At 46.5% G+C, this 25968-nt stretch overlaps 2 protein-coding genes across 2 annotated transcripts; both read left to right on the top strand.

Annotated features, from left to right (window-relative positions):
- Positions 1-635: 635 nt before the first annotated feature.
- Positions 636-12481, top strand: LOC143834516 (killer cell lectin-like receptor subfamily B member 1B allele C). The gene is made up of 6 exons (XM_077331343.1): positions 636-2152; positions 5584-5682; positions 7170-7325; positions 9589-9758; positions 11365-11477; positions 12338-12481. Exons 1-6 carry the CDS (start codon positions 2080-2082, stop codon positions 12465-12467), a joined length of 741 nt encoding a protein of 246 aa, XP_077187458.1. The 5' UTR covers positions 636-2079; the 3' UTR covers positions 12468-12481.
- A 2873-nt stretch (positions 12482-15354) lies between these two features.
- Positions 15355-25858, top strand: LOC143834490 (vomeronasal type-2 receptor 26-like). Its single transcript, XM_077331317.1, has 6 exons — positions 15355-15524; positions 17572-17863; positions 19835-20671; positions 21947-22174; positions 23121-23247; positions 24942-25858. The coding sequence occupies exons 1-6, from the start codon at positions 15355-15357 to the stop codon at positions 25856-25858; spliced, it is 2571 nt and encodes an 856-aa protein (XP_077187432.1).
- The last annotated feature ends 110 nt before the right edge of the window (positions 25859-25968 follow it).

Raw genomic sequence — 25968 nt, 5'->3', positions numbered from 1 at the left:
TGGACTACAATTCCCAGAAGCCCCTGCCAGCATTCGCTGGCAGGGGCTCCTGGGAATTGTAGTCCATGGACATCTGGAGGGCCGCAGTTTGACTACCCCTGCCATTTAGTTCTTACTAAGACATTGAATCAGTTTCAATTGCCCCCTCTTTCGACTTAAACCACTTGCAGAAGAGGGTTTATATCCAGTTTTGTTTTGTTTTGTTCTGGTTTTTTTTTTTTTTTGAAAAAGAATGTAAATAAAAAATGTTTATCAGAAAACTTCTGTTCGAGTTCCATATTTCTTAGAGCAATTTATTGTACGTAGCGGGACTGATAATTCGGTATGTTGGATTTTCTGTTTCGAAGCACGTGGCCAAAGCAAGTGAGACAGGCCACATGCAAGAGATAATGAAACGAGAAAAAAAAATCAATATAATTACTAATGCACAGAAAAACCCTGTTTCTCAGTAGCAGGGAGGGGGAGATCCCCAGCCATCTTCAACCTGGATCTTGACTTCCAAGTGGGAGAAGAGATGTTTCTTGACAGTCCTAAAATGTGGCTTGGTTGATGTACAGCCCCAGCCTCCCCAAATCTTTCTTGAGATACAAAACTCAGCATGTTGGACATGATTGATTGATAGGCCACCCCTCTCCTCACAATCTCGGGTCAGCTTCCACAATAACTTAAAACCAATACAACAAAATTTACATTTTCAAATAAATCTCTCTGTAAACGTCTCTCCTGTTTCCCCCGTGTACCCTGAAATTAAAGATGGCTGCAATTTGTCAACCAGGCACAAAACAGAGGATGGTGGGGAGTCCAGCTGGGTGCCTGGTCATGGTGGTCCTTGCCCCCAACTGAATGCCCGGTGGAAGAGTGCTGTCTTGCAAGCCTTCAAGAACTTAGGAAGCTCTCAGAGAGCTCACACAGCAGCTTGTAACTCATTCCACCAGGCTGAAGCCAGGCCCGAAAAGGCCCTGGCTGTGGTTGAGGCCAAGTGCACCTCTCTCCGGCCAGGAGTCACCAGCAAGTTGGTATTTGCTGAGCGAAAAGCCCTCCGGGGGACATATTCAGAGAGGTGGTCTCTCAGGTACCCAGATCCCAGAATGCGTAAGGGCTTAGGGACAGTCCTAAAACGTTTTTTGCCAGTCTTTTGCAGGAGAAAAACCCTGCAGGATCAACTGGGCTATGTCTGAAGATGGTGTCTGCAGAGATCACTGAGAAATGCTTTTGGAGCCGCGTTTCTTGGCAGCAGGCATGCTTTTGACCACCTTGTGAAGGCAGCCTGACGAATTAAGGCACTCTTGATCACACAGGATGGGCAGGAATTGGTCAGCTGGTGGTTTGGGGGGCGAACCGAGCTGTTCCACAAGCAAAACCAGCGTGGTTAAAAGGGGTTCCAAAAATAGACTTCCAGAATATCACCACCTCTTCGCAGCATTGTCAGCCTGTGACTTCCTCTGGCGTCTCGATGCAAAACCAAGAATGTAACAGTGCCAATGTCCTGTTTAGTAGACTGCATCTGAATTTGCGATGAATTTACTGCGGTGATTCCTTCACTGTACAGGCTCAATTGAAGCCATCCGTTTATTACGTTCAAGGGATTCCAGGGCAGATTTAAACACTGGTCGATTCTTATTAGAGCTGGGAAAAGACACAGGATATAATCCAGCTGATTGCTTTAAATCACTTGGGATTCAGTAGGAGAGCGAAGCACGTGAGCGAAGCATGTGCTGAGTTTTGTCCTGTTGAAATCAATGGAATTTTAACATGCTTGCCTTTTTGGTAGGAAGGGAACGCACATTTTGAACTCAACATTTCCAAAGTTCTTCCGACAACACAACATACCCCAGTTGCAGCAGGCAGCTCTCGTGGCTATTTCTTTCATTTTGGGCAACACAAAATGCTTACATGAAAAACACAAATGCGTACATTTCTTTCCCCACAAGAACGTTGCTGCACAACACCTCTGAGCATGACGCACCAGCCTTTTGTCACATCACTTCCTGAACTTCTGGGAATGCATCTTACTCAGCGTGTCAGCGGTGCCTGCCTTCATTCCACAGCGACCCCCTGAGCACCAGCTCTGCTTCTGCCATGGGCGACAAAGTGGTTTATGCTGACCTGAACCTCCCCCAGGCTGGGCTGGCGCAACCAACAGAAGCTTGCCGTAAGTGAACTTATATTTAAATTCTGGGTTATGATTTTAAAAGCAGGATTCTGGCCCCCCGCCGCCCATTCGAGACACCAAGAAATTAGTTTCACAAAGCAAAAAAAACTGTTCTGAATCCATAGCAATTTTTTGATAAAGTGCATAATTTTCGTTTTTTCCCCTAACTGCAGCCATGGGGAAATTCAATCAGAAAGGTAGATCAGGGGGTAGTCAACCTGAGGTCCTCCAGATGTCCATGGACTACAATTCCCATGAGCCCCAGCCAGCTTTTGCTGGCAGGGGCTCATGGGAATTGTATTCCATGGACATCTGGAGGACCACAGGTTGACTACCCCCTGATGTAGATAATAGACTTTGTGCAGTATCTGAATTCATATCTGTTTTTAAAATGTGCTTAGGATATAATAGAGATTGCCAATTAAATTAATAGAGTTATGGTCTACTAGAAGAAGACGAAGAAGAAGAAGAAGAAGAAGAAGAAGAGTTGGTTCTCATATGCCGCTTTTCCCTACCCAAAGGAGTCTCAAAGCGGCTTACAGTCGCCTTCCCATTCCTCTCCCCACAACCGACACCCTGTGGGGTGGGTGAGGCTGAGAGAGCGCTGATACCACTGCTCAGTTAGAACAGCTTTATCAGTGCCGTGGCGAGCCCAAGGTCACCCAGCTGGTTGCATGTGGGGGAGCGCAGAATCGAACCTGGCATGCCAGATTAGAAGTCCGCACTCCTAACCACTACACTAAACTGGCTCTCCAGATGTTCATGGACTATAATTGTAGTCCATGGACATCTGGAGAGCCACAATTTGGCCACCCCTGTAGGGTCTCAAGTTTGAGGTCTTTCACCCCAACTACAACCTTAACTGAAGATGCCAGGGATTGTACTTGGGGTCTCCTTTATGCCAAGCAGATGAACCAGAGCCCCTCTCTAGCCCTATAAGGGTCTCAGATTTCAACCGATTTATTCGCATTGCAACCAAGATACAACCAAGCTCAATTGTGTTTTATGTACCCAACTTCTATAGCAGGCAATTAATGGCAAAACTTCCAATGGCTGCCTTTTCAAAACTCCACTTTGTACCGTCAGACACAGCCCTTGGATTGCACACATCCACATGGGATGTGCCGTTTCCAGAATTAAACGGGAGAAAGGTAGCACCTTGAAGACGAACCGAATTCATTCTCACAGAAGTGGTCACTAATCACTTCACCCGAGCTCATAAATGCATGTGCTAGAATACATTTTGTCTTCAAGGCGCTTCCTGTTTAATTTTGCTGCAAAAAAGACTCCGAGGCAGCTACCTATCTGGAATTAATATCTCCCAGGGCCATAAAATACCTTGAGCAGTGGGTTACAGAAAGTCAAGTTCTATTGTGTCACCCATTAGCCAGTAGACTATTATGCAAAGTGGAGTTGTTATGTGGAAAAACTGGAATCGTACTGCAGCAGCACACATCCCCAGCTTTCATGTTTCTAAAAAAGCACATGAGCACTGCACAATAAACAACCCTCCCAGGCCCTCAGTGCAGGAAACAACTCTCAAACTATTCCTAGAGAATTCCTTCCCTCCCCCAATTATATTTTTTTACACAATCCCAAATTATCAAAATCCCCATGACAGTTTTCAAGAATCTCTTGGAGATTCAAGCTGATTCCATGGAGACTGCAGAGCAATCTTTGAAGGATAACAACCCGAGGACAGAACTGCACAAAATAGTTTTAAGAACAATGTGTTTCTATCTATTATTGAGTTGCCAAGTCCTCCTTGGACACTGAGGGTGCCCTGCATTCCTTTTCTTCAGGGGAATTGATTGGTTTCTCAGTGGAACAGGCTTCCTCGGGAGGTGGTGGATTCTCCATCTTTGGAGATTTTTAAACAGAGGCTGGACAGCCATCTGACGGAGAGGCTGATTCTGTGAAGGCTCAAGGGGGAGGCAGGTTACAGTAGATGAGCAATAGGGTTGGGAGTGTCCTGCACAGTGCAGGGGGTTGGACTAGACAACCCAGGAGGTCCCTTCCAACTCTGTTATTCTATGATTCTATTCTATGATCTCTGTAGTCTGGAGATGAGCTGCAATTCTGGGGGACCCCAAGCCCCACCTGGAGGCTAGCCTTCCTAATCTACTAAGGAAAACTAATATTGGTTAATTTAGATATCGCTAGATCACTAGGCCAGTCGCTGCTCACAATTTAACTACAGGGGCTTTGTAAGAATGATAGGGGGTTGAAAGGAAATGAGCTCCTTTGAGGAAAGGGACCCAAATGCGAATATAATTCCTGGGAGGGAGGGAGGGAGGGAGGGAGGGAGGGAGGGAGGGAGGGAGAGGACACTGAGGGCAAATGTGAGCACACAAGCCTAAGCCATGCCTGCTTTTTAGTTCACCAACCAGGCCATTTCAGACTCTTGCAAATGGAGGTGAGATTCTGCTCTTTAGAACTGCGCTTTTTCTTCCTAAAATGGAAAATGGTTCTCAATGGTTCCCTGCCCACAGCTCACTGGATGTGGGTAATCTGCTAAAAATCACCTCATGGCTGCAGGCAGCCGGAGGAGGAGGAGGAGGAGGAGGAGAAGGAGAAGAAGGAGAAGAAGGAGAAGAAGAAGAAGAAGAACCACCTTGTACTATTGCATGGGTGTCTTGCTGCAAGACATCTCCTCCCCCTTTCCCTGGCAGCCCCAAAGAGGCCGGAATAAAAGCCGGTTTGAAACTACAGATTCAGAAACGAGAGAGAAGCCATGGGACTGGAGCCAAAGAAAACCAGCAGGATTCATTAGTTAGTGACGTAGTCTAGGTCGCACAGAAATCTGAGTCATTTAATACAATTAAATCTTTGATGGTTTTTTTTGGAGGGGCCAAGTCCCATTTGCCCCATGGAAAAGCTGAGGCAGAGTAAGGGTCTTCTGAACTTCTGCTAAGAAAGGTTTTTGGTGTCAAGGTTAAGAGCAGCAGCCTCTAATCTGGAGAGCTGTGTTTGATTCCAATCCCCACTTCTCCGCATGCAGCATGCTGCTGGCTGGGGCTCATGGGAATTGTAGTCCATGGACCTCTGGAGAGCCACCGTTTGGCCACTCCTGTCAGACGTTAGCTGCCTTGGTTGCCCTTGGTGAGGGCAGAAAGAACAGAATATACATTTTGATACGCAAACAAACAAACAGTTCCTTTGCTCTGACTGGGTGCTTGCAGAGGAATCTTGCCAGAGTCTCATCAAGACTAAATCCAAATTGGTCTTGTAGTTCTCAGGTAACGCCAAACCAGAAGTGAATGGCTTCTAGAATGAAAGGAAGAGATCTTTGGGCAGTTGATCTGAGGTTAATCCTGATCTGTTGGCAATCCAAAAATGGTCCATTCTGAGCACACGAATAAACAAGAGGATAAACAAGATTATTGTTCCATGGGCCTCATTCTATGTTTCTTATATATGGGACTAAACAGGTTCCCGCCAGTGCCCCAGATGGCATCGGGTTACTCTGCAAGTCGGAGGTGCTGGTTACGCTGCGTTGCTAGTGGCAGTGGCCGTTCTCAGTGCTTCTGGTAAGTCAGTGTGGCTGAATGCTGCCCCACAGTCTGCTCATAAGCCAGAGCTGGCAGTCCTACGAAGTAAAGTTATTCCTTTTGTTCATCATTATATGGCCCATCAGCTTCATTAGGGAAAGGGGTGGGGAAGTTCTCCCTCTGCTGAGCTTTCATGATGGGCAAAGCCCCATCCTAAGCCCCAACTCCCTGCCTTCAAGAAGAAGAGTTGGTTCCTATATGCCGCTTGTCTCTACTTGAAGGAGTCTCAAAGCGGTTTACAATTGCCTTCCCCTTCCTCTCCACACAACAGACACCCTGTGAGGGAGGTGAGGCTAAGAGAGACTTGATATTACTGAAGAAGAAGAGTTGGTTCTTATATGCCGCTTTTCTCTACTTGAAGGAGTCTCAACGTGGATTACAGTCACCTCCCCTTCCTCTCCCCACAACAGACACCCTGTGAGGGAGGTGAGGCTGAGAAAACTCTGAGAAAGCTGTAACTGGCCCATGGTCACCCAGCTGGCTGCATGTGGAGGAGGCGTGGGGAATGAACTTGGTTCTCCAGATTAGAGGCTGCTGCTCTTAACCACTACACCAAACTCCCTCTCAAGAGACTGAGAAGGAAGACCGTCCTTCCATATATCCTTATATGTACCAGCTACAGTCTTCATAGCCCTGATCTGGATAGCCCTGGCTAGTCTGGATAGCCTGATCTGGATAGCCCTGGCTAGTCTGACCTCATCAGATCCCAGAAGCTAAGCAGGGTCAGTCCTGGTCAGTATTGGGATGAGGGACCACCAAGGAAACTGAGGATTGCTATGCAGAGGAAGGCAATGGGAAACCGCAAACCACCTCTGAATGCCTCTTGTCCTTGAACATTTTTCAGGGTTTGCTGTATTCAACTGTAACTTGAAAGGGAAAAAAAAAGGAAGGAAGGAAGGAAGGACAGAAGGATGAGGGAGACTGCAGTAATTCTGTCTAGCCCATGGATTCCCAATAAGGATCCCTGAAGTCTGTGAGAGCTCCCCATGGGCACCCCAGTCTTTCCTCAATGTTCTGCCTTAACAAACTGGTCGACAAGCTATTCCGGACATTGTTATGAGAGCAGGGAACCGTTCTCATCCATTCTCGCATGGCTACCATGCCCGGGAAAGGGGGTGGAGCCTGGACCCCCACTCCTTCCTCAGACCACTTCCCTTTTCTCCCTCCCTCAGCCCTCCTTGGGTGTGACAGGGAGGCATGGCCAGCTAGCATCACTTCTAGACCTTTTCTGGGGCTCCTCAAAGGCTGAAAAATATTTTAGGGGTCCTCCATGGTCAAAAAGTTGAAAAAGTTGGCCAAGCCAGTTTCCACCGGACTGGATGCTTTCCATGTGCTTAGCTTCCCACAGGGCCACCTTATGTGGGATAACCATTCCAGATTATCTAGAATCTTAGACTATTCACTCCCCCCATGTGTTTGAAGCCTTTGACGGTGGTAACCCATTTGATGCGGGTGTTGTCTCAAAGTTATACAGAGCCCAAAGGCAACGGTTGCAACATCTCCAGCGACTGAGGTGACACCTGAGAGATCCAGAAACAGAAGCGACGGCCATTCAGGCCTGGACAGACTGATGCCTTATCTTAAACAGCACCTGTGTGAGCCAGAGCAGAGAACTTCGACAGGTAACTGGTCAGCCGGGTCTCCCTGGAATCGGAGTAGTAGTGGGTTTACCCAGCTATGAGTCAACAGCTGGCCAGCTGTGGCCTGCAGCACAGAGGAGATGGCTCAGTTGTCCTGCAGTGACATACCCAAGCGGGCTAAGGCCAGTGGTGACAGCCTAGCAGAGTGAGGGAGTGGAATGAGCTGCAGCCAGTTTTACATGAGGGTTATCACTCGCATGGGAGCCTGGGGGCATCCATGGGGCATGGGTGGACAGTGCAGCTCTATTTTGGCATACAGGATGATGGCCAAGGGGGTCATTCAACACCCCACCTCTGGGAGGGAGGAAGTGCTGTACACCTAGAGCTGCCAACCTTGAAGTCGGACCTAGAATTTTCCTAGAATTTCAACAGGTCTCCAGACTACATTCCCCTGGAGAACTAAATGCTTGGGCCACTTGGCCACTGAGCTCTCCCCTCTGAAAACTCTACTGCCCTCCAGAGACACTATACAGCTCCAGGAATTGTTGAGAGATCTGTTGTGTTGAATGATTTAACAGCAGAAGAAGAAGTTTTTCCTCTAGAAGAAGAATTCTAGTAACTTAAGACAGGTCTATCTCACGCCCTCTCTTACTCTCAATGTTTGTTTCTTTTCTCAATAAAATTATTATATTCTTTTAAGAAGCCTGTGCTCTGCCTTTTGCATATTTAAACCCTTCTAATTGGAATTTCCCAAGCCAGAGATTACAACCTTTTCGCCTCCCAGACTGACATGAGGAGGTTGGCAAGGAGACAGTCTCCTCAATGACAGAGAAGGAGCTGGGTGCTGCATTCTCTTCCCTCTTCAACCAAGGCCGATGCACAGCAGTAGGTGGGGACAAGGATGACTTTCCAGGAGAATAAAAGATGGATCTAGGGCCTCAAATCTGGTAGCTTTGTCCTGTGGCTGTCATAACTCACAGACTTTCCTTATGGAATTCCTGTAGGCATCTAGCCAGTCTTGAAAGAGGTATGCTAGACTGGAGCAACATTGGGGCTGATCCAGGAGAGGTCTCCTCTTGGTCATACTCCATGGCTGAATCTCTGGGTGATGAGATTGTGCCCTTTGACCTAAGGATTATTTAGGTCCAAATGTCTGCTTTAAGTTACTCCTAAGCCCAGTAGATACAAGACTATGGAGCAGGGAACCATTTTGCCCTACCATCCCAATTCTGGCACTCAGTAGAACACACTGATGGCAGAGGAGCAGAGCATCAGGCTGCTTAAAAGTATAAAATTAACTTTGTAAAGAAACAGGAGAGAGAGAGAGAGAGAGAGGGAGAGAGAGAGAGAGACCTTCCTTTTGTTCTGCATTCATTTGGTTTCTTCTTTCTTTCTGGAGGCAAGCAGAGAGGAAGTGATCAAAGAAGCAGGAAGTCTAGAGTGACACAATCTGGACACTAGATAAGATTATTTTTAAAAGCATCAGGAAGTTCCCATTCTAACTGTGCGAGATGCATATCTCCTCTGATGCCCCCTTTAGGATATTCTTCATATAGTTTTGAATCACTACAGATCTTGCATATTCCAAGACACTCTTTGTGTCTTGTTGATGTTGTTAATTTGAGTGTTTTAAATTTTTGAACCAATTTTCTTGGCCTTTATTGAAAACTAGGAGAAAAGCCCGTTTTCAAAATGGGCTGTAGAAAGACAGAGGGAGAGCGGAAGGTCATTCATTCACAGGTCATCATAAATCAGAAATGACTTGATAGCACATAACACAGGTCCACACATGGTCATGGAATCCTAGAATCCTCACACTGGAAGGGGCCATTTAGGCCACCTCGCCCAACCCCCTGCTCAGTGCAGGACCAGCCTAAAGCATCCAGGATAAGGATCTGTCCAGCTTCTGCTTGAAGACCACCAGGCAGGGAAGCTCCCCAGCACCTTAGGCAGTCAATTCCGTTGCTGAACTACTCTGACCGTGAATTTTTTCCCCTGATGTCTAGCCTATACCATTCTACATGTAGTTTAAACGCATTACTGCAGGTCCTGTCCTCTGCTGCCAACAGGAACCTTTCCCTGCCCTCCTCCTAGTGACAACCTTTCAGATACTTAAAGAAAAGGCAATCATGTCCCCTCTCAACCAGCTCTTCTCCAGGCTATATATGAATAAGCCTGACTTTTCTGTCTCCTTCCCAGCAGAGACTAATAGATCTGGACTCAGTAAATATGCTACACCACCTATAGCTACCCCCTGCTGTCAGAATTACATCCCTGACCTTTCCCCCATCCATCTACCTTCCAGAGAGTCCTTCTAAAGAAATGCAGTGCCTCCTCTGTCCCAAGGATTGGCTGTTTCATGGGAGCAAGTGTTACAAGTTCTTTGATGGAACACCGAAAGACTGGAATAAGAGCAACAAGGATTGCAGTAAGAGGCATGCCCAGATGTTGGTGATACAGGACCAAGAAGAGCAGGTAAAGATCTAAATCAGGGGTAGTCAACCTGTAGTCCTCCAGATGTTCATGGACTACAATTCCCATGAGCCCCTGCCAGCGTTTGCTGGCAGGGGCTCATGGGAATTGTAGCCCATGAACATCTGGAGGACCACAGGTTGACTACCCCTGATCTAAATTACAGAGAACAGGCTGGAGGGGGCAGAAACTTAGCACTAACAGCAGACTTCAGGGTTACTCAGTAGCAGCCTGCATGCCAGGTGCAATCTCCAAAGCTTTTTTTTTTTTAATGTGAAAACATCTTATGCAGCCGTCACAGGGGAAATCTTTAAAGATATGCAACGGAAAATGCAACAGAAATCCATTATGGAAGTAATTGTTGGCTGGCAAAATTTAAAGGATGCAGAGACACGAGCTGTCAGTCGGTCACTAGAGAGCCATTCTCCGTATGGTTCTGCCACAGGCCCCAAGGTTAACACTCCAGCGTTGCATTGCAATATCTCGGTTATTTTTTGTATGATTTCAAACAAAAACTCAAGCGTGGTGTTTTAACGTTTGGTGTTTTCACATACATCTTACACAACAATCTGATTCTTGCTAACGTTTTGTGTGTGGCCCTTCAAGACCCGCTCCAATTTTAATCTGAAAGTTTATGTGGCAAGGCAATTAGAGTGCTGGACTAGAAATCGGAGAAAGACCATGTCATTCATTCATTCATTAATTAATTAATTAATTAATTAATTCATTCATTCATTCATTCATTCATTTTATATACTGCTCGCCTCTGAGGCTTTTTAAACTTCCTTGGTATTCCATTTTAGTATTGAGTTGCTAACTGGTTTTTGTTCGTCTAAATTTGGACACACCTGTTTTAGTAACCAAATTGGCTTGTTCCGGGTTGCCCAAGTGTGGCTGTGCTGCTTTTGAGGGCAGCTCTTTTCTGCCATTTTCTACCCCTTTGTTGCATTTCTGAATTGCTGTGGTGTGCTGTTTAAAATGCCCATAGCAGCTCCTACAGTGCCTCTTTCCCCCAGCCTTTTTCACCGTGTGATCTTCCACAGACTTCTTTGTGAACATTCTGAGCACTATAGCATCAAACCAATATAGCAGTTCATAGAATCATAGAATCATAGAGTTGGAAGGGGCCATACAGGCCATCGAGTCCAACCCCCTGCTCAACGCAGGATTAGCCCTAAGCATCCTAAAGCATTTCAGTACTAAAGCGGCACCATTGAGATGCCTGGACTCCATTTTCTGAAGGGGGGGGGGGCATTAGTCAGTGTTTAGTCCGATGAGTTGGCTGGATGGGTTCTCAAACAGGGAGGCCCGCCCCGCATCTTCCTGATGATATTTCATAGAATCATAGAATAATAGAGTTTGAAGGGACCTCTTGACTTCAATTCTTACTGTGGGACGGGGGACTAACTCTGCATTCTCACATCACGATTTCCCAGATTTCGTTTCTTTCATGACTTCAGGTATCATTTTCAGAAGATTCTGGTGAGGGGAGATGGGGAATTATACATTGCAAAACAGAGTGGTTTTACCTACACAAAGGCTGGGAAATATTTTTTTTTTCAATCCATGTTTAACAAAATATCGCCGGCTTTTTCTCCCCATTCTGCAGATGTTTATTAAGAATATTGTAAAGATTAAGAATAGCTTTTGGATTGGACTACGATTCAATTCCTGGAAGAAGAAATGGTTCTGGGTGGATGATACGCCATTACAGAGAAGCATGTGAGTCCTTTGGGAATAACGTCTCTTTGAAAGCAGGGAGAGCCCCTAGAATTAAACAGACTGAAACTTCATAGGCAAGGGATTTCAGTTTCAAGAACCCTGAGTGCTGGAAAAATTACTGAAAGGACTGTACCACATCCAGTTGAAGGTGGAGAATTCACCACTTCATTCCACCACCTCATTCCCCTGCATGTGGGACCAGATCTTAAGAAAAAATTGGTAATTTTCTCCAGCTTTTCTTAATTAAAAAAAAAGCATTACGTAGAATAGAATAAAGAAAAGAACAGAAATAAGAATACAACAAACATTGGGCCCACAAATAGATAAGACCACCACCAAATCATTAGTTTTATGTTTAACTAACTATCCATATAGTTTGTATAGAATTGCCATTCCTCTTGAAATCCTTCTGAAATTCTCCTGAAGATTAATAAAAGCTGGAATATCCAGCATTAAAAAAAAGAGAAACGTGAAGGGAGCTGAGATGGGTCTTGAAGTACCAGGACTTATTTTTGTTAATAATAATAATAATAATAATAATAATAATAATAATAATAATAATAATAATAATAATAATAATAATAATAATATTTATTACTCGCCTCTCCCTGAAGGAGATTTGCACAAAAGACCTCTTGTGGCACTTAGGATGGTTTTCTCCCTCCGTGTGCATACTCTCTCTCTGTAGACACAGTGGGGGTGGGCGTGGGGGGCAGGAATGAATAATACAAAGTTGAATCTTGCTAAACTCAACTCCGCAGAATTCTTGAGCACATGGGCATTGTTGGGGAAGAGGACAGCAAAATCAATCTAATAAGATTTCACCATCCTCCCTTAATAGTGTCTGTCTTCTCTCTTAGGTGGCCTGATTCAAGCCCAGCTGAAGACCACTTAGATTCCTGTGGGACCTTCAAAGAGGGAAGGATCACTTCAGAATCTTGCAAAACTCCTTTATCATGGGTTTGCCAGATGAAAGCTTTTGTGCTCTAGAGCAGGGGTAGTCAAACTGCAGCCCTCCAGATGTCCTTGGACTACAATTCCCATGAGCCCCTGCCAGCATTTGCTGGCAGGGGCTCATGGGAATTGTAGTCCATGGACATCTAGAGGCCCACAGTTTGACTACCCCTGCTATAGAGAACGGATATTCTGTTTCTATTGTGCAAGTGATACCGCTACAAATTCGCCCAACCCACTGGGCCTCAGTATGAGTTGAACTGATGCTCTTTGCAGTTTCCACCGTTCTTTAATGTGTTTGTTATTATGTTAATGTTATTGTTGTTATCACCTCGTTATTACTACAAATGGAGTTGCCTGTATCGTTTCTTGTTTCGTGGAAACTGCCCTGAGCCTTCGGGGAGAGTGGTATATAAACAAATACAATAAATAAATAATTGTTGCATTCTGCCATAAAGAAAATAATGTCAAAAGATTTTTATTTATTAGAATATTTTTATCCAACCTTCCCTGCTATCAACAGGGACATAGTGATTTCTGGAATGTCTTTCCATCTTCATGGGTTTAAACTACAAGTACAACGATATAGGCTAGATATCAGGAAAAAATTTTTTGACAGTCAGAGTAATTCAGCAGTGGAATAGGCTGCCTGAGGAGGTGGTGAGCTCCCCCTCACTGGCAGTCTTCAAGCAAAGGTTGGATACGCACTTTTCTTGGACGCTTTAGAATGCTTTGGGCTGATCCTGCGTAGAGCAGGGGGTTAGACTAGATGGCCTGTATGGACCCTTCCAACTCTATGATTCTATGATTCATTGCTTTGGACTATAATGCTACTGTCTATCCTCTAAAACAGGCTTTCTCAGCCAGGGTTTCATAAAACCCTGGGATTTCTTGAGAGCCTTGGAAGGGTTTCCCGAATAAATGTGAGTTAATTAATATATATGGTAATGCTGACCTGACCCTCCCCCTCCCAGAATGGCCAGTGATGGGCCTGGAGGGCTGGGAAGGGGAGGGGCCCCTGGTGAGTGTGTACACAGTTATGCTTCCCAACCATATTCTGCAAGACCGTGCCTCTTCTGGGGTTTCTCAAATCCTGAAGATTGTTTCAGGGGTTTCTCAATGGTAAGAAAGTTGAGAAAGACTGTGCTAAAGATTTCATTAACATAAAACAAAATGACGGTTGATTGACATACCATTAGTGAGCCAATGCAGTGTGGTGTTGCAAGGTTAGACTAGGAGATATGGGTTCTAATCCCTCAAGAGGCTAGGGAATTCCTGGGTTAGGTTTGCCAACCTCCAGTTGGGGCCTGGAGTAGATTACGGAGATCAGTTTCCCTGGGAGAAATGGCTGCTTTGTAGTGTGGACTCTATGATGTCACATCCCTCCTGAATCCCCTCCCCTTCCCAAGCTCCACCCCCAAACCTCCAGGAATTTCCCAGCTCAGAGTTAACAACACTATCCTGGGTCAGTCACACAATCTCAGCCTGGTCTACCTCACAGGGTTGTTATGAGCGTCATATATATGGGGCAAAGCTATGTACATCACCCTGAGCTCTTTGAAGGAAGGGTGGGGTGAGAGACAAAAGAATGCTTATAAATCATCTCAGCCTGAATGGAAAGAACAAAACAATTGGAAAGAGAGATTTCTTCCATCTCACAAAGGAATATACGGAAGGTAAAGGAGCAAAACATGCAGAGGCAACTGAGCAGAAAGAAAAGGAAGATGCAAAACAAACAACTTTCTTTGGAAATTACTTTTTCGTATAGCATCGAAACATTTCAGTGTTCTGACATTTGCCACCTTGAGGACCTGATTCGGATGGAAAAGAAGCACAAAAACGCTTTGAAGAAATAACAGTAGAGGTTTAATGGGTGGAGATGGGCAGATGGAGCTTTTCGTGGTGTCAAGTCAAATAACGTCCCTTGATCACTGCTGGCAGGTCAAACTGATATTAAAGGGTCAGCTAAAGAGATTGATTTAAAAGCCTGCAGCTCTCCCCATCTCAGTGAAGGAAGAAAGACCAGATACAAATCGATAGAGTCACGTGGAAACTGTTCTTTGGACTTCTGAGAACTTTTCTCCACCAAGCACCGGCCTAAGATCAGCTGTCTCAAAGCAAAGTTTGACACGACTTTGGTGAACTTTCAAAAACATGTTTTCTCCTGCCGTGCACCTGGGCACATGGCCACAAAGAGAGTGTCACACTTTGGGGACGTGATCCCTTTGCCTATAATTATCCAAATCGTTGTGTTGATCTTTGCTCAAGCCCACGCCAGATGGGTTTTCCAGAGGCCCTCTTCTGAGAGCAGGAAGAAAAACACTGAGATCCATTGTAGCAGTTCATCAATCCTTGCACCCAGCTTGGAAAGAGGCCTATATAAACATTTGTTCTGCCAAAAGTTAGGGATGCCATTTAGGAAAGTCACAGCGGGTCTGTGGCAGTCTGATGCTAGCTGCTCTCTCTAGCTCTCTCTAACTCTGAAGCCAGCTATGGAAGTTTTGTCTCTCCGTTAAATACAGCACAGGGCTCGCAAGGGAATTTTGACCTCTGTCCAGGCAGCTGCTTCTGCTAATGCTCTGAACTGGACACGGAGCTAAGAGAGAAAGAAGAGCTGTTTTGTTTTTTTGTTTTTTTTTGTAGCCTGCTTTTTATTACCTGAAGGAGTCTCAAAGCATCTTACAAGCGCCATCCCTTCCTCTCTCCACAACAGACACCCTGTGCGGTGGGTGGGCTTGAAAGAGCTCTGAGAGAACTGTGACTGGCCCAAGATCACCCAGCTGGCTACCCATGGAGGAGGAGTAGGGAATCAAACCCAGTTCTCCAGATTAGAGCCCACCGGTCTTCACCACTCCACCAAGAGAAGGAATGTATTTATTGCTTGCTTGTGGCCAAAATGCTGCTACTTCTTCTACTGCTTCACATGGCTTGCTGGGTCCCAGTAAAACAAAATCCCGATATCGGAGGTCTACATAGTTATCCAAACCATTATTACAGTCCAGGAGATTTCCTCATTACCGGAGTTGTACCTACAAGGACAGCCGTGTACCCATCCTATACATTCAGGTCTGACCCCGTCGAAAACTTCTTTCCGTAAGTGTTCCTTGCTGGGTGATTTGTCCTCAGCCACGTCTGGTTGCTGGTCGAGTCTCTATTTCAGCTAACTTCTCAGAAGATGGCAGAGCTTTTCTGCAGTTCTCTGGACCTTTAGTCCTGAAGGGTGCTTTGCAATTTGACAAGGAAAACAGAGGATTCACCCAGAGAGTTGCAAATGAAATAAGCTCCGGTAGGGAGGATAAGAACAGCAATCAGCGTGGTTTCAGGATTAGCAGGGCCTGTAGCACCAGAGCCAGCTTAAGCATTTGTGGGGACCCAGCAGAGGCGGGAGCAGCCAGACTGGGGGCAGAGAGCCCCCCACCCTAGTGGAAAGGGGTGTCACTTAAAGTGTCTTTAAAGAGGGAAAGGGGGAGGGGAGGAGAGAGGATGCAGCCCTGATCCATGAGGGGGAGGCACTGTGCAGGGCCCCTGTGTGGGGTCTATTGCACGGTGTGGGGTCTATTGCACATGTGTCATACGGATAAACAATGCTGGATGAGACCAGAGGCCAATGCCTTTCTCTGGTGCAGCCTCCTAGCACAGGTTTTCAGAGGTTTCCTGCTTCAGGATGTGGAGCAGGGGTAGTCAAACTACAGCCCTCCAGATGTCCATGGACTACAATTCTCAAATGCTGGCAGGGGCTCCTGGGAATTGTAGTCCATGGACATCTGGAGGGCCGCAGTTTGACTACCCCTGAGCTTCCCTTATCCCACCATAGGTAATAGCCACTGATAACCTCTCTTCTCCCACCCAACCTACCTGTGACCTTCACTACCTCCTCTAACAGTGGATTCTGACTGGGCAAAAGAGTATTTTCTCCCTCTTACCCATTAACTTCGCAGGCTCATCAGCTTCTTTCTAGAGCCAGTATGGAGACTTCTTGCTCCCCTGAGCATACCTCCTCCCTGTTTGCCTCCAGAACAGACAGAATGAAGGCAACAGAGCAGTTAGTGCTCTCTCCTCTTCTTAATAAAACTTTTATTCCTTTACAATTTGGTGCTCGGCTCCTCTTTGCATATTTGAACTCTGCCAACACTACATACAATTCCTTCAGGCCCAAAAGCCCTTTGACTTAAACTAACTGACCCACCTACAATTATACTCTTGTGGCCTACTAGTCAGGTAGCTTCTATTAACCTAGAACATGGCATGGACCGATAAATCTTCCCGAAGGGTGATGTCTTCGTTTCTCATCACAGGTTCTCACGGTGCTACTACTTGGATCTCTGATTGGAAAATATCCCTGCATTCCACCACTTGAACCGATAGAGATGGTACAGTGAGAATATGGGAATCTGTCCATTCCCAACAGAAGAAGAAGAAGAGTTGCTTTTTATACCCCGCTTTTCACTACCCAAAAGATTATCAAAGCAGCTTACAATCACCTTCCCTTCTTCTCCCAGCAACAGACACTCTGTGAGGTAGGTGGGGCTGAGAGAGCTCTGACAGAACTGCTCTATGGGAACAGCTCTGTGACTAGCCCAAGATCAACCAGCAGGGCCCATTCCGCACACATAGGATAATGCAATGTGTGGAACAGGAAAATCTACTTCCAAAGTGCATTGAAAGTGCTTTATCTATTGTGTGCAGAACAGGCCAAAGTTGCATGTGGAGGAGGGGGAATTAAACCTGGCTCCCCAAATTAGAGGTCACCCACTCTTAACCACTACACCACTCTGGCTACAGGTGCAAATAAGAAGGGCTGTAATTTTACCTACCCGCATTGCTAACTCTTAAGCACTATTCCCACAGAGGGGGAAACCAAGACCTCTACATAAATATCAGTCACATTTTGTATGCTGCAGCTAATGGTGTTCAGTTTATAGGCTAATTCTGCTTTCAGTCCCTGCGGGACAGGCCATAACAGAGTAAATGAATACAGCACATGAAAGAGGAAACTTCATGTCATGGGGAAACCCCTTTGGTGAAGCCTTTTGATCTGAGCTTTCAAGGAAGGGTGTCCAATGCCCTTTGGAAAATGTGGTGTCCTTGCATTCAGCTGTGAAATATTAGTATTTTAATTCTGGTTGATGTTTTCCTGCAGGTTTGTAGAAAAGAACTACCAGCATGTCCTGGCCATTTTGCTCGCCATCCATGAGATTAATGCCAATCCGCAGCTCTTACCCAACCTAACTCTGGGGTACAGCGTCTATGAAAACTGCTTCAGCTTCAGGACAACTTACGAGGCCACGATAGACCTGCTCTCTACAGGGCACTGGATAGTTCCGAACTTCAGGTGCGGAAGGCGGGAAAATCCACTGGCAGTTATTCAAGGAGGGGATTTTGATGTCTTTTCCCAGATGGCGACAATGTTAGGCATTTACAAACTCCCTCAGGTATAGAGAGCAATGGAAGATGGGGGCTAGGCCATGGAGTTCAAACTCTGCCTGTTTTAATTACAGTTTTATAGGGTTACCAGAGGTTTTCTTTTGTTGACTGTCCTCTTTGGGACTGTTTAAAAAAAAAAACGGATACAAATGTCCTCTTTTTTGTCTTGGTTGGACAGTGAGGGACATTCCTGGTTACAATCACCACAGATTAAATCATAGGGTTATTCCAAATGAGATTTGTTTTGGTCGTCAGTTGTTTGAAGTAGTCAGTTGGGAAATGTCCTCTTTTTGGCTTTTCAAAATATGGTAACCCTAAGTCTTATTGAGATGTGACACTTTGCTCATAAAACAGGGAAACTACAGAATCATGTTCTCATTTCTGGAATTCTCTGTGGGCATCTCCTCATCTCTGAGAGCCAGTTTGGTGTCGTGGTTAGGAGTGCGGACTTCTAATCTGGCATGCCAGGTTCGATTCTGCACTCCCCCACATGCAACCAGCTGGGTAACCTTGGGCTCGCCACGGCACTGATAAAACTGTTCTGACCGGGCAGTGATATCGGGGCTCTCTCAGCCTCACCCACCCCACAGGGTGTCTGTTGTGGGGAGAGGAAAGGGAAGGTGACTGTAAGCCGCTTTGAGCCTCCTTCGGGTAGGGAAAAGCGGCATATAAGAACCAACTCTTCTTCTCCTCATGGGATCTATGGTAAATAGCTTCTCAAAATATCTGTTCACACATTTTTCCTCTGGAAGTGCCTTTCGCAGAGGATGATGGGAAATGTATCAAAGTAGTGAGTTGGTGTGATGTCGTTTGTGTGATCCCTACTCTGTCCTGGAGGCTTGATGGATGACTGTGGGCCCGTCACACACTCTCAGCCTAACATACCTCGGGTGTACATGAACACATGAACTTGCCTTATACTGAATCATATCCGTGGTCCATCAAAGTCAGCATTGTCTTCTCAGACTGGCAGCGGCCCTCCAGGGCCTCAGGTGGAGGTCTTTAGCATCACCTGCTACCTGGTCCTTTCAACAGGAGGTGCCGAGGATTGAACCTGGGACCTTCTGCCTGCAGAGAAGATGTTCTATCACTCAGCCACAGTCTGTCTCCTCTCACAGGGTTGTTGCTGGGAGGATAAAATGGAGGAGATTTATGGAAGCCTACAGGAGTGGCCAAACTGTGGCTCTCCAGATTTCCATGGACTACAGTTAGAATCACAGAATCATAGAGTTGGAAGCGGCCCTACAGGCCATCTAGTCCAACCCCCTGCTCAACGCAGGATCAGCCCTAAGCATCCTAAAGCATCCAAGAAAAGTGTGTATCCAACCTTTGCTTGAAGACTGCCGGTGAGGGGGAGCTCACCACCTCCTTAGGCAGCCTATTCCACTGCTGAACTACTTTGACTGTGAAATTTTTTTTCCTGATATCTAGCCTATATCATTGTACTTGAAGTTTAAACCTATTACTGCGTGTCCTCTCCTCTGCAGCCAACAGAAACAGCATCCTGCCCTCCTCCAAGTGACAACCTTTCAAATACTTAAAGAGGGCTATCATGTCCCCTTCTCAACCTCCTTTTCTCCAGACTGAACATTCCCAAGTGCCTCAACCTATCTTCATAGGGCTTGGTCCCTTGGCCCCAGATCATCTTCGTTGCTCTCCTCTGTACCCTTTCAATTTTATCTACGTCCTTCTTGAAGTGAGGCCTCCAGAACTGCACACAGTACTCCAGGTGTGGTCTGACCAGTGCCGTATACAATGGGACTATGACATCTTGTGTCATAGTTACCATAAGCCCCTGCCAATTGGACATGCTGGCAGGGCCTAATGGGAATTGCAGTCCATGGAATCTGAAAAGCCACAGTTTGGCTGTGACTATGGGGTCCCACTGGGCAAAAATAAATAAGAGTTTAAAATATTCCACTTTAAATGGGTGAACATGATTTCCCACACTAAACGCCAATTCCTTTTCCCCAAACTAGCTCACATACGGTTTTGTCAACCATAACCTGAATGATAAAACCCAGTTCCCTTCTTCCTACTGGATGAGCCCCAAAGAAGCCCCGCAATATACAGGCATGGTCAAGTTGCTTCTCCATTTCAACTGGACTTGGGTCGGCCTCGTTGCTCCTCATGATGACGGAGGCGATAGATTTGTGAAAACCATGACGATGACTTTCTCTGGGAGTGACATTTGCATAGCCTTCGCCGAGAGGATTCCAAAACTACATTCGGACTTCGTTCTCGAGCTGTTACAAGAAAATTTGCAACTCCTCTCTGCATGGCTCGCACAGAGGAAGGCCAATGTGCTCATTTATTATGGAGACTCTGATTCGATGCTTTTCCTGCCACTCTGGCTTATGCTGATCGAAGAACAAAAGGGCATTGTTGTAGGGAAAGTCTGGGTCACAACAGCCCTGTGGGGCTCCACGTTGAGCATGTCTTTTGCTTACTGGGACATCAAATGGTTCCATGGGGCTTTGTCCTTTACAGTCCAAGCTAATAAGAAGTCGACATCCCAGGATCTTTCCCTGATTCAAGATAACACTCTAATGGAGGAAATTTGGTCAGATATATTTGATTGCTTCACTCCCAGCCTTATTTGGTCAAGGAAGACCTGGAGAAGATGCAAACAGAAGGAAAAGTTGGATGGGCTCCCCCAAGCTTGGCTTGAAGACATATCTCCTGATACCTACCCTGTTTACTACTCTGTCTATGTTGTGGCACATGCCTTCCATACTATGATCACATCCACACCTAAACACAGGGTGACAGTCAACGAAGGGGGAATAGACCTTGAGCATATACAGCCATGGCAGGTAAGCTAGGGGGGTCTATTGAAACTGTAGCCTAGATGAGCAGGGATTGTTTTATTTCAGGCACTAATTTCTTTAATTTAGGCTCTCGGTCATGAGGATATGGAACTAGATTTGGATTGTTGCCATGTGCTTTATGAGGGGCTGCCTTTGAAAAGCAGCTCAGGGGGTTTAAAACCAACTGACAATGACAAAATATACAGACAAAAAACAAAATTGTTTCTACAGTTGGTATCTGCCTCAGTAGTGCCAAGTCAACAAGAGAAGGGTCAGTTTTATGAAATGCAATGCATCCAGTAACGTCTCCTTGTTGTATCTTGTGTCCTAGTTCCCCATCCAGTAAATAATAAATCCACTTTGTAAGTGGACCTGTTCTGGTATCTTGGATAATTCCATCAAGTTGTGTTTTGATGGTTGGTGAACACACCAGATTTCCCCAACATGGTGTCCAGAAATACCATTAGATCAACCGCTTACTTCCCTTGGCACCTGTAGAGTTTTTGAGAACATGGGGTGGGGCCATTGTAAGGCGGGGCTCATTGCTGGCTGCCTTCAGCTGAACAAAAGTGTTTTCACTGACAGATGAGGAGACTGGTAAGCAATGGGTCATCCTTAGTCAGTGTGCGGTTCCACTCCTCCAGGTTTTTCTTCTTCTCGGGTTCTATGAAGAGGGGCGTTATTCTGTTTGACCTCAACTCCTGTGGCAGCCATTTTGAGTTTGGCTCCATTTCTTGCGGCGGCCATTTTGGGGTGGCATTCACCACCCCTTCTTGAAATTCCAAAGGTGGCCACAGGAGACCCTTGCAAATCTGTTTTTTCTTGTATCATATAAGCATACTAGGCTGTAGAATTGTCCGTGAGGTGCTGATTTCTCTGCATGTTTTTATACTACAACACATCTTGTCTGTCATGCTCCACTGACAAGAGCTCCTAGGCCAGGGGTGACCAAACTGTGGCTCTCCAGATGTCTATAGACTGCAATTCCCAAGCGCTCCAGGGGCTCATGGGAATTGTAGTCCATGGACATCTGGAGATCTATATTTTGGCCACCCCTGTTCTAGGCTCAAGAGGTTGGATCCCAATTTCCACCAGTGAAAGGAGAATTCCCCCCTTCCCTGTACTGGAGGATAACCCCAGTATGTGCACAACAGACCTGTGAGATCTAAACCAAGGACGGCATCAGATTCTATCAGAGAAACAGAATGGGAACTTGGAAGTGATGCATTCAGTTTATTTGCCCATGTTGATAATATTGTGGCCTTTTTGTCTCTTCGATAGCTCCATCCTTTTCTGAGAGGGGTCCGCTTTAACAGCACGACGATGGAGGAGGTGTGTTTTGACAAGGATGGGGAACTGATAGCTGACTATGACATTGTGAACTTGGTCACATCCTCCAACCAGACTGCCAGGAGAATTAAAGTGGGGAGCCTGGAGACCCAAGCTGCTTCTGGTTTGGAGCTGACCATTCATGAGGAGGCCTGTGTGTGGCCCAGCTGGTTTAACCAGGTGGGAAATCAACTTGTATTTTACGTAAGGTGGCCAGATTTTAACATTGGTAAAGCGGGACACCATTGACCGGAGGGGGGGGGGGTTCTAATAAAAATTTGGTCTATATGGGGCAATAAAATTTTTCATAGAACGCAAAAAATAGTATTGTAATATATATATATATATTAAAACATATGTGCCTGCATGTTTTTATGCTAAGTTAAGAAATTTGTATATGAGGTTGCAAACATCAAGATAGAATTACAACTGATCTTCCAGACTACAGGGATCAGTTCCCCTGGAAAAAACAGCTGCTCTCTGACATTGTACTCTACTGAGTTCCTTCCATGACCAAAAGCTCATTTGCTCCAGGTTCCGCCTTCAAATCTCCAAGGATTTCCCAAGCAGGAGTTGGCAACCTTGTTTGTAGGTTGCCTTTTCAGACCTGCTGGAGGCAGCTCACAGCCAGAAACCAAACCCATCAATGCAGAAAAGCAGTTCAGTAGCAAAGTACATGATAAAACAAGTCAATGAATCCACCAATCTTTAACCCACTCTTAGCGGAGCGGATTAAATAATTCTGTAAGGGCCCCCAAGGCGGGCCCTGTCCATGATGAGGAAGGGTGCCCATAGGCCCCTTCCCCCGGACTGACAATCGGGGGGCTCAATCGGTGGTCGCCTGCGACGAGGTAGGCCACGCCGCGGGACGGGGGGGCCCAGCCCGAGCCGCCCCTGCCCCACCGCGCCCCACAAGGCTCCCTAGCCCCGCTAGCGCCCGCTGCATTAAGCCTGCAGTGGGCTTATTTACTAGTAAATAGATAAATGTTTTGGGGTAAGTGACTCAGCATGCCTGGATATTGCAGGGTGAAATATTGGATTTCTCGAACTGGATGGCTTGTCTTCACTTGGGAGCTGCTCTCTGACCCCTCTTCCTACATTCTTCTGTTGTGATGCTGTCCCCCAGACAAGACCCCGTTCCACGTGCTCCGAAAGTTGCAAGCCTGGAAGAAGCAAGGTGGTGCCCGAGGGACAGCTTCTTTGCTGCTACGACTGTGCTCTGTGTGCGGAAGGGACTGTGGCCGCGCAGGCAGGTCAGTGGCGTGGCAGAAACCGAGGGCATCGGTTCAGTTTTCCACCCTGGTAGGAAATCTGGAAAAGAAATATTGCTTGAGTGTGGTCACGTTTACAAGATCCAGAAAGTCAACGTGCAGATTCGTTTTCCCCCCCTTCATCTTCAGCTGCAGATACATTTTAAGGAACAACTTCAGAAAGCAGCTCCCAGCGAACTGAGATTGTCTCCTGGTCCTCTAAGTCCCCCAAAAGGCCACCGTGGCCCTTCCACTGGCAGCCCTGGAGGGCAAAGAACATCCTGTGTCTGGTGCAGTCACTTGACCATGCTGCTTTATGCTCAAGCGCTGAAGCACTTCAGCTCAGAGACCCAGGTTCAAATCCCTGCGCTTGCCATGGAAGCCAGCTGGCTGACCTTGCGCCAGTCATACGCTCTCAGCCTAGCCTACCTGACTAGGCTGTTGTGAAGGTAAAATGGGGAAGAAAACGATGTAAGCCGCTTTGTGTCCCCACTGGGCAAAGACGTCAGGAATAAAGGAAATAAACAAATCTGCTATTGCCAACAATAGATGTGAGTCCATATTCAGCCTTTAGAGGGCGCCAGTTGTCACATCAGATAGATTCCAGTGACTGCTTAAAACTATTATATGTTCTGGTGTGTGGCATCCTGCTTTGGTCCAGGACCATGCTAAAAAAGGGGGAGATAAAAGAAGAAACTCGCCTTCATACAGAACAGCTACCCCAATGTTATGTCTCCCCCAGAACTCATTGGCTGACAGGTGTGGCCAAACTGTGGCTCTCCAGAGGTCCACGGACTACAATTCGCTGGCAGGGGCTTCTGGGAATTGTAGTCCATGGACCTCTGGAGAGGCACAGTTTGGCCACACCTGAGAGGCTATAAAGTCTTCCTTGTTCAGCCAGTTTATGTTAGATGGCAAGGGTCTTTCTTTCTTTCTTTCTTTCTTTCTTTCTTTCTTTCTTTCTTTCTTTCTTTCTTTCTTTCTTTCTTTCTTTCTTTCTTTCTTGCTTGCTTGCTTGCTTGCTTGCTTGCTTGCTTGCTTGCTTGCTTGCTCTCTTTCCTTCTCTCTCTCTCTCTTTCTCTCTCTCTCTCTCTTTCTCTCTCTCCCTCCCCTCCCCTCCCCTTCCCTTCCCTTCCCTTTTTGAAAGCAGGTTTCTGAAAAGACTGGAAGAATTAGGTGTTTTCTCAGGCTGTTTGGGATTGACTTTGAATGGTTACACAAACTTCCCTCCGTTGAACACTGTGTATATCAATGGATCCTTGTTAGCCTGAGATGCAGGGAAAGCAAGCTATGACCCTTTTACAATAAACACATAAATACAAATATTCAGAGAGTGTATTTATCTGAAGTATAATACTTGGAGCTTCAGACGGGTAGCCATATCTGAAGAAGCGTCTGTGCACACGGAAGGTTTGTTGGTCTTAAAGATGCAACTGGACTCGAAGCTCCTCATCCTTTGAGACAGATTTGGGGGTGGGGGAGGGAGGTCTTTGTAAGTGAAGGGAGCTTCCACCTTGTAGAGGCAACAGATCTCTGAATCTCAGTGCTTGGAGGCAGCAACAAGAGAAGGTCTGTTGATTTGGCCTTCCTGGGCCACAAGTTGGCCATGGTGAAAAACAGGAGCTGGCCTAGATGGACCACCGGCCTGACCCAGCAGGGCTCTTCTTGTGTCCTTATGAAATGCATTTTCCCCCCAGATGCAACTGGTTGTGATGAATGTCCTGAAGATCAATTTGCAAACCAGGAGCGAGATCACTGCCTCCCGAAGGCTACAGTCTACCTGTCCTTCAGAGAGCCTCTGGGGGTCGCCTTGGTTCTCTTTGCCCTCTTTCTGGCCCTGAGCACAGGCTTCGTTTTGGGCCTCTTCATCCAATACCGCGACACTCCCATCGTCAAAGCCAACAACCGAGACCTTTCCTACATCCTTCTCGTCTCCCTCCTGCTTTCCTTTCTGTCGTCCTTTCTGTTCCTCGGCCGGCCCCGGAAGGGGACTTGCCTTCTCCGCCAAACCGTCTTCAGCACCGCCTTCTCGGTGGCCGTGTCTTCCGTGTTGGCCAAAACGCTGACGGTGGTGCTGGCCTTCAGGGCCACAAAGCCCGGGAGCAGAACTAGAACTCAGCTGGGGAAGAGGACGGCCAATGTCCTTGTGCTTTTCTGTTCCGCTATTCAATTTGCTGTCTGCGTCATTTGGATGGGCGTCGCTCCTCCCTTCCCAGAACGGGACATGAACTCCGGGGGTGGGCAGATCATTTGGCAATGCAACGAAGGGTCTCTCGCCATATTCTACGGTGCCCTTGGCTACATGGGTTTCCTGGCCGCCTTTTCTTTCCTGGCCGCCTTCCTAGCCAGAAACCTGCCTGGTGCATTCAACGAGGCCAAATTCCTGACTTTCAGCATGCTGATATTTTGCAGCGTTTGGGTCTCCTTCGTCCCCACCTATCTGAGCTCCAAGGGGAAATACGTGGTCGCCGTGCAGATCTTCTCGATCCTGGCCTCCAGCGCCGGCTTATTGGGCTGCATTTTTCTGCCTAAGTGCTATGTCATTATACTGAGGCCTGGGATGAATACAAAGGAATGTCTAATGAAGAAAAGGAAAAAGAGCGTAAGCGTGTAGAAACCCCAACTGCAATGGGGGGAGGAATTTCAATTATCCCACAGCAATCAGAAGCCTACTCTATGCCAAGGGGACGAGAATAACGGGATTCAGAAAAGGAAGGGAAGGAG

The sequence above is a fragment of the Paroedura picta genome, chromosome 3, assembly GCF_049243985.1.
Source record: "Paroedura picta isolate Pp20150507F chromosome 3, Ppicta_v3.0, whole genome shotgun sequence".
Taxonomy (NCBI): domain Eukaryota; kingdom Metazoa; phylum Chordata; class Lepidosauria; order Squamata; family Gekkonidae; genus Paroedura; species Paroedura picta.
The sequence above is the reverse complement of the archived record's forward strand: the minus strand, read 5'-3'. Positions and strand labels throughout refer to the sequence as shown.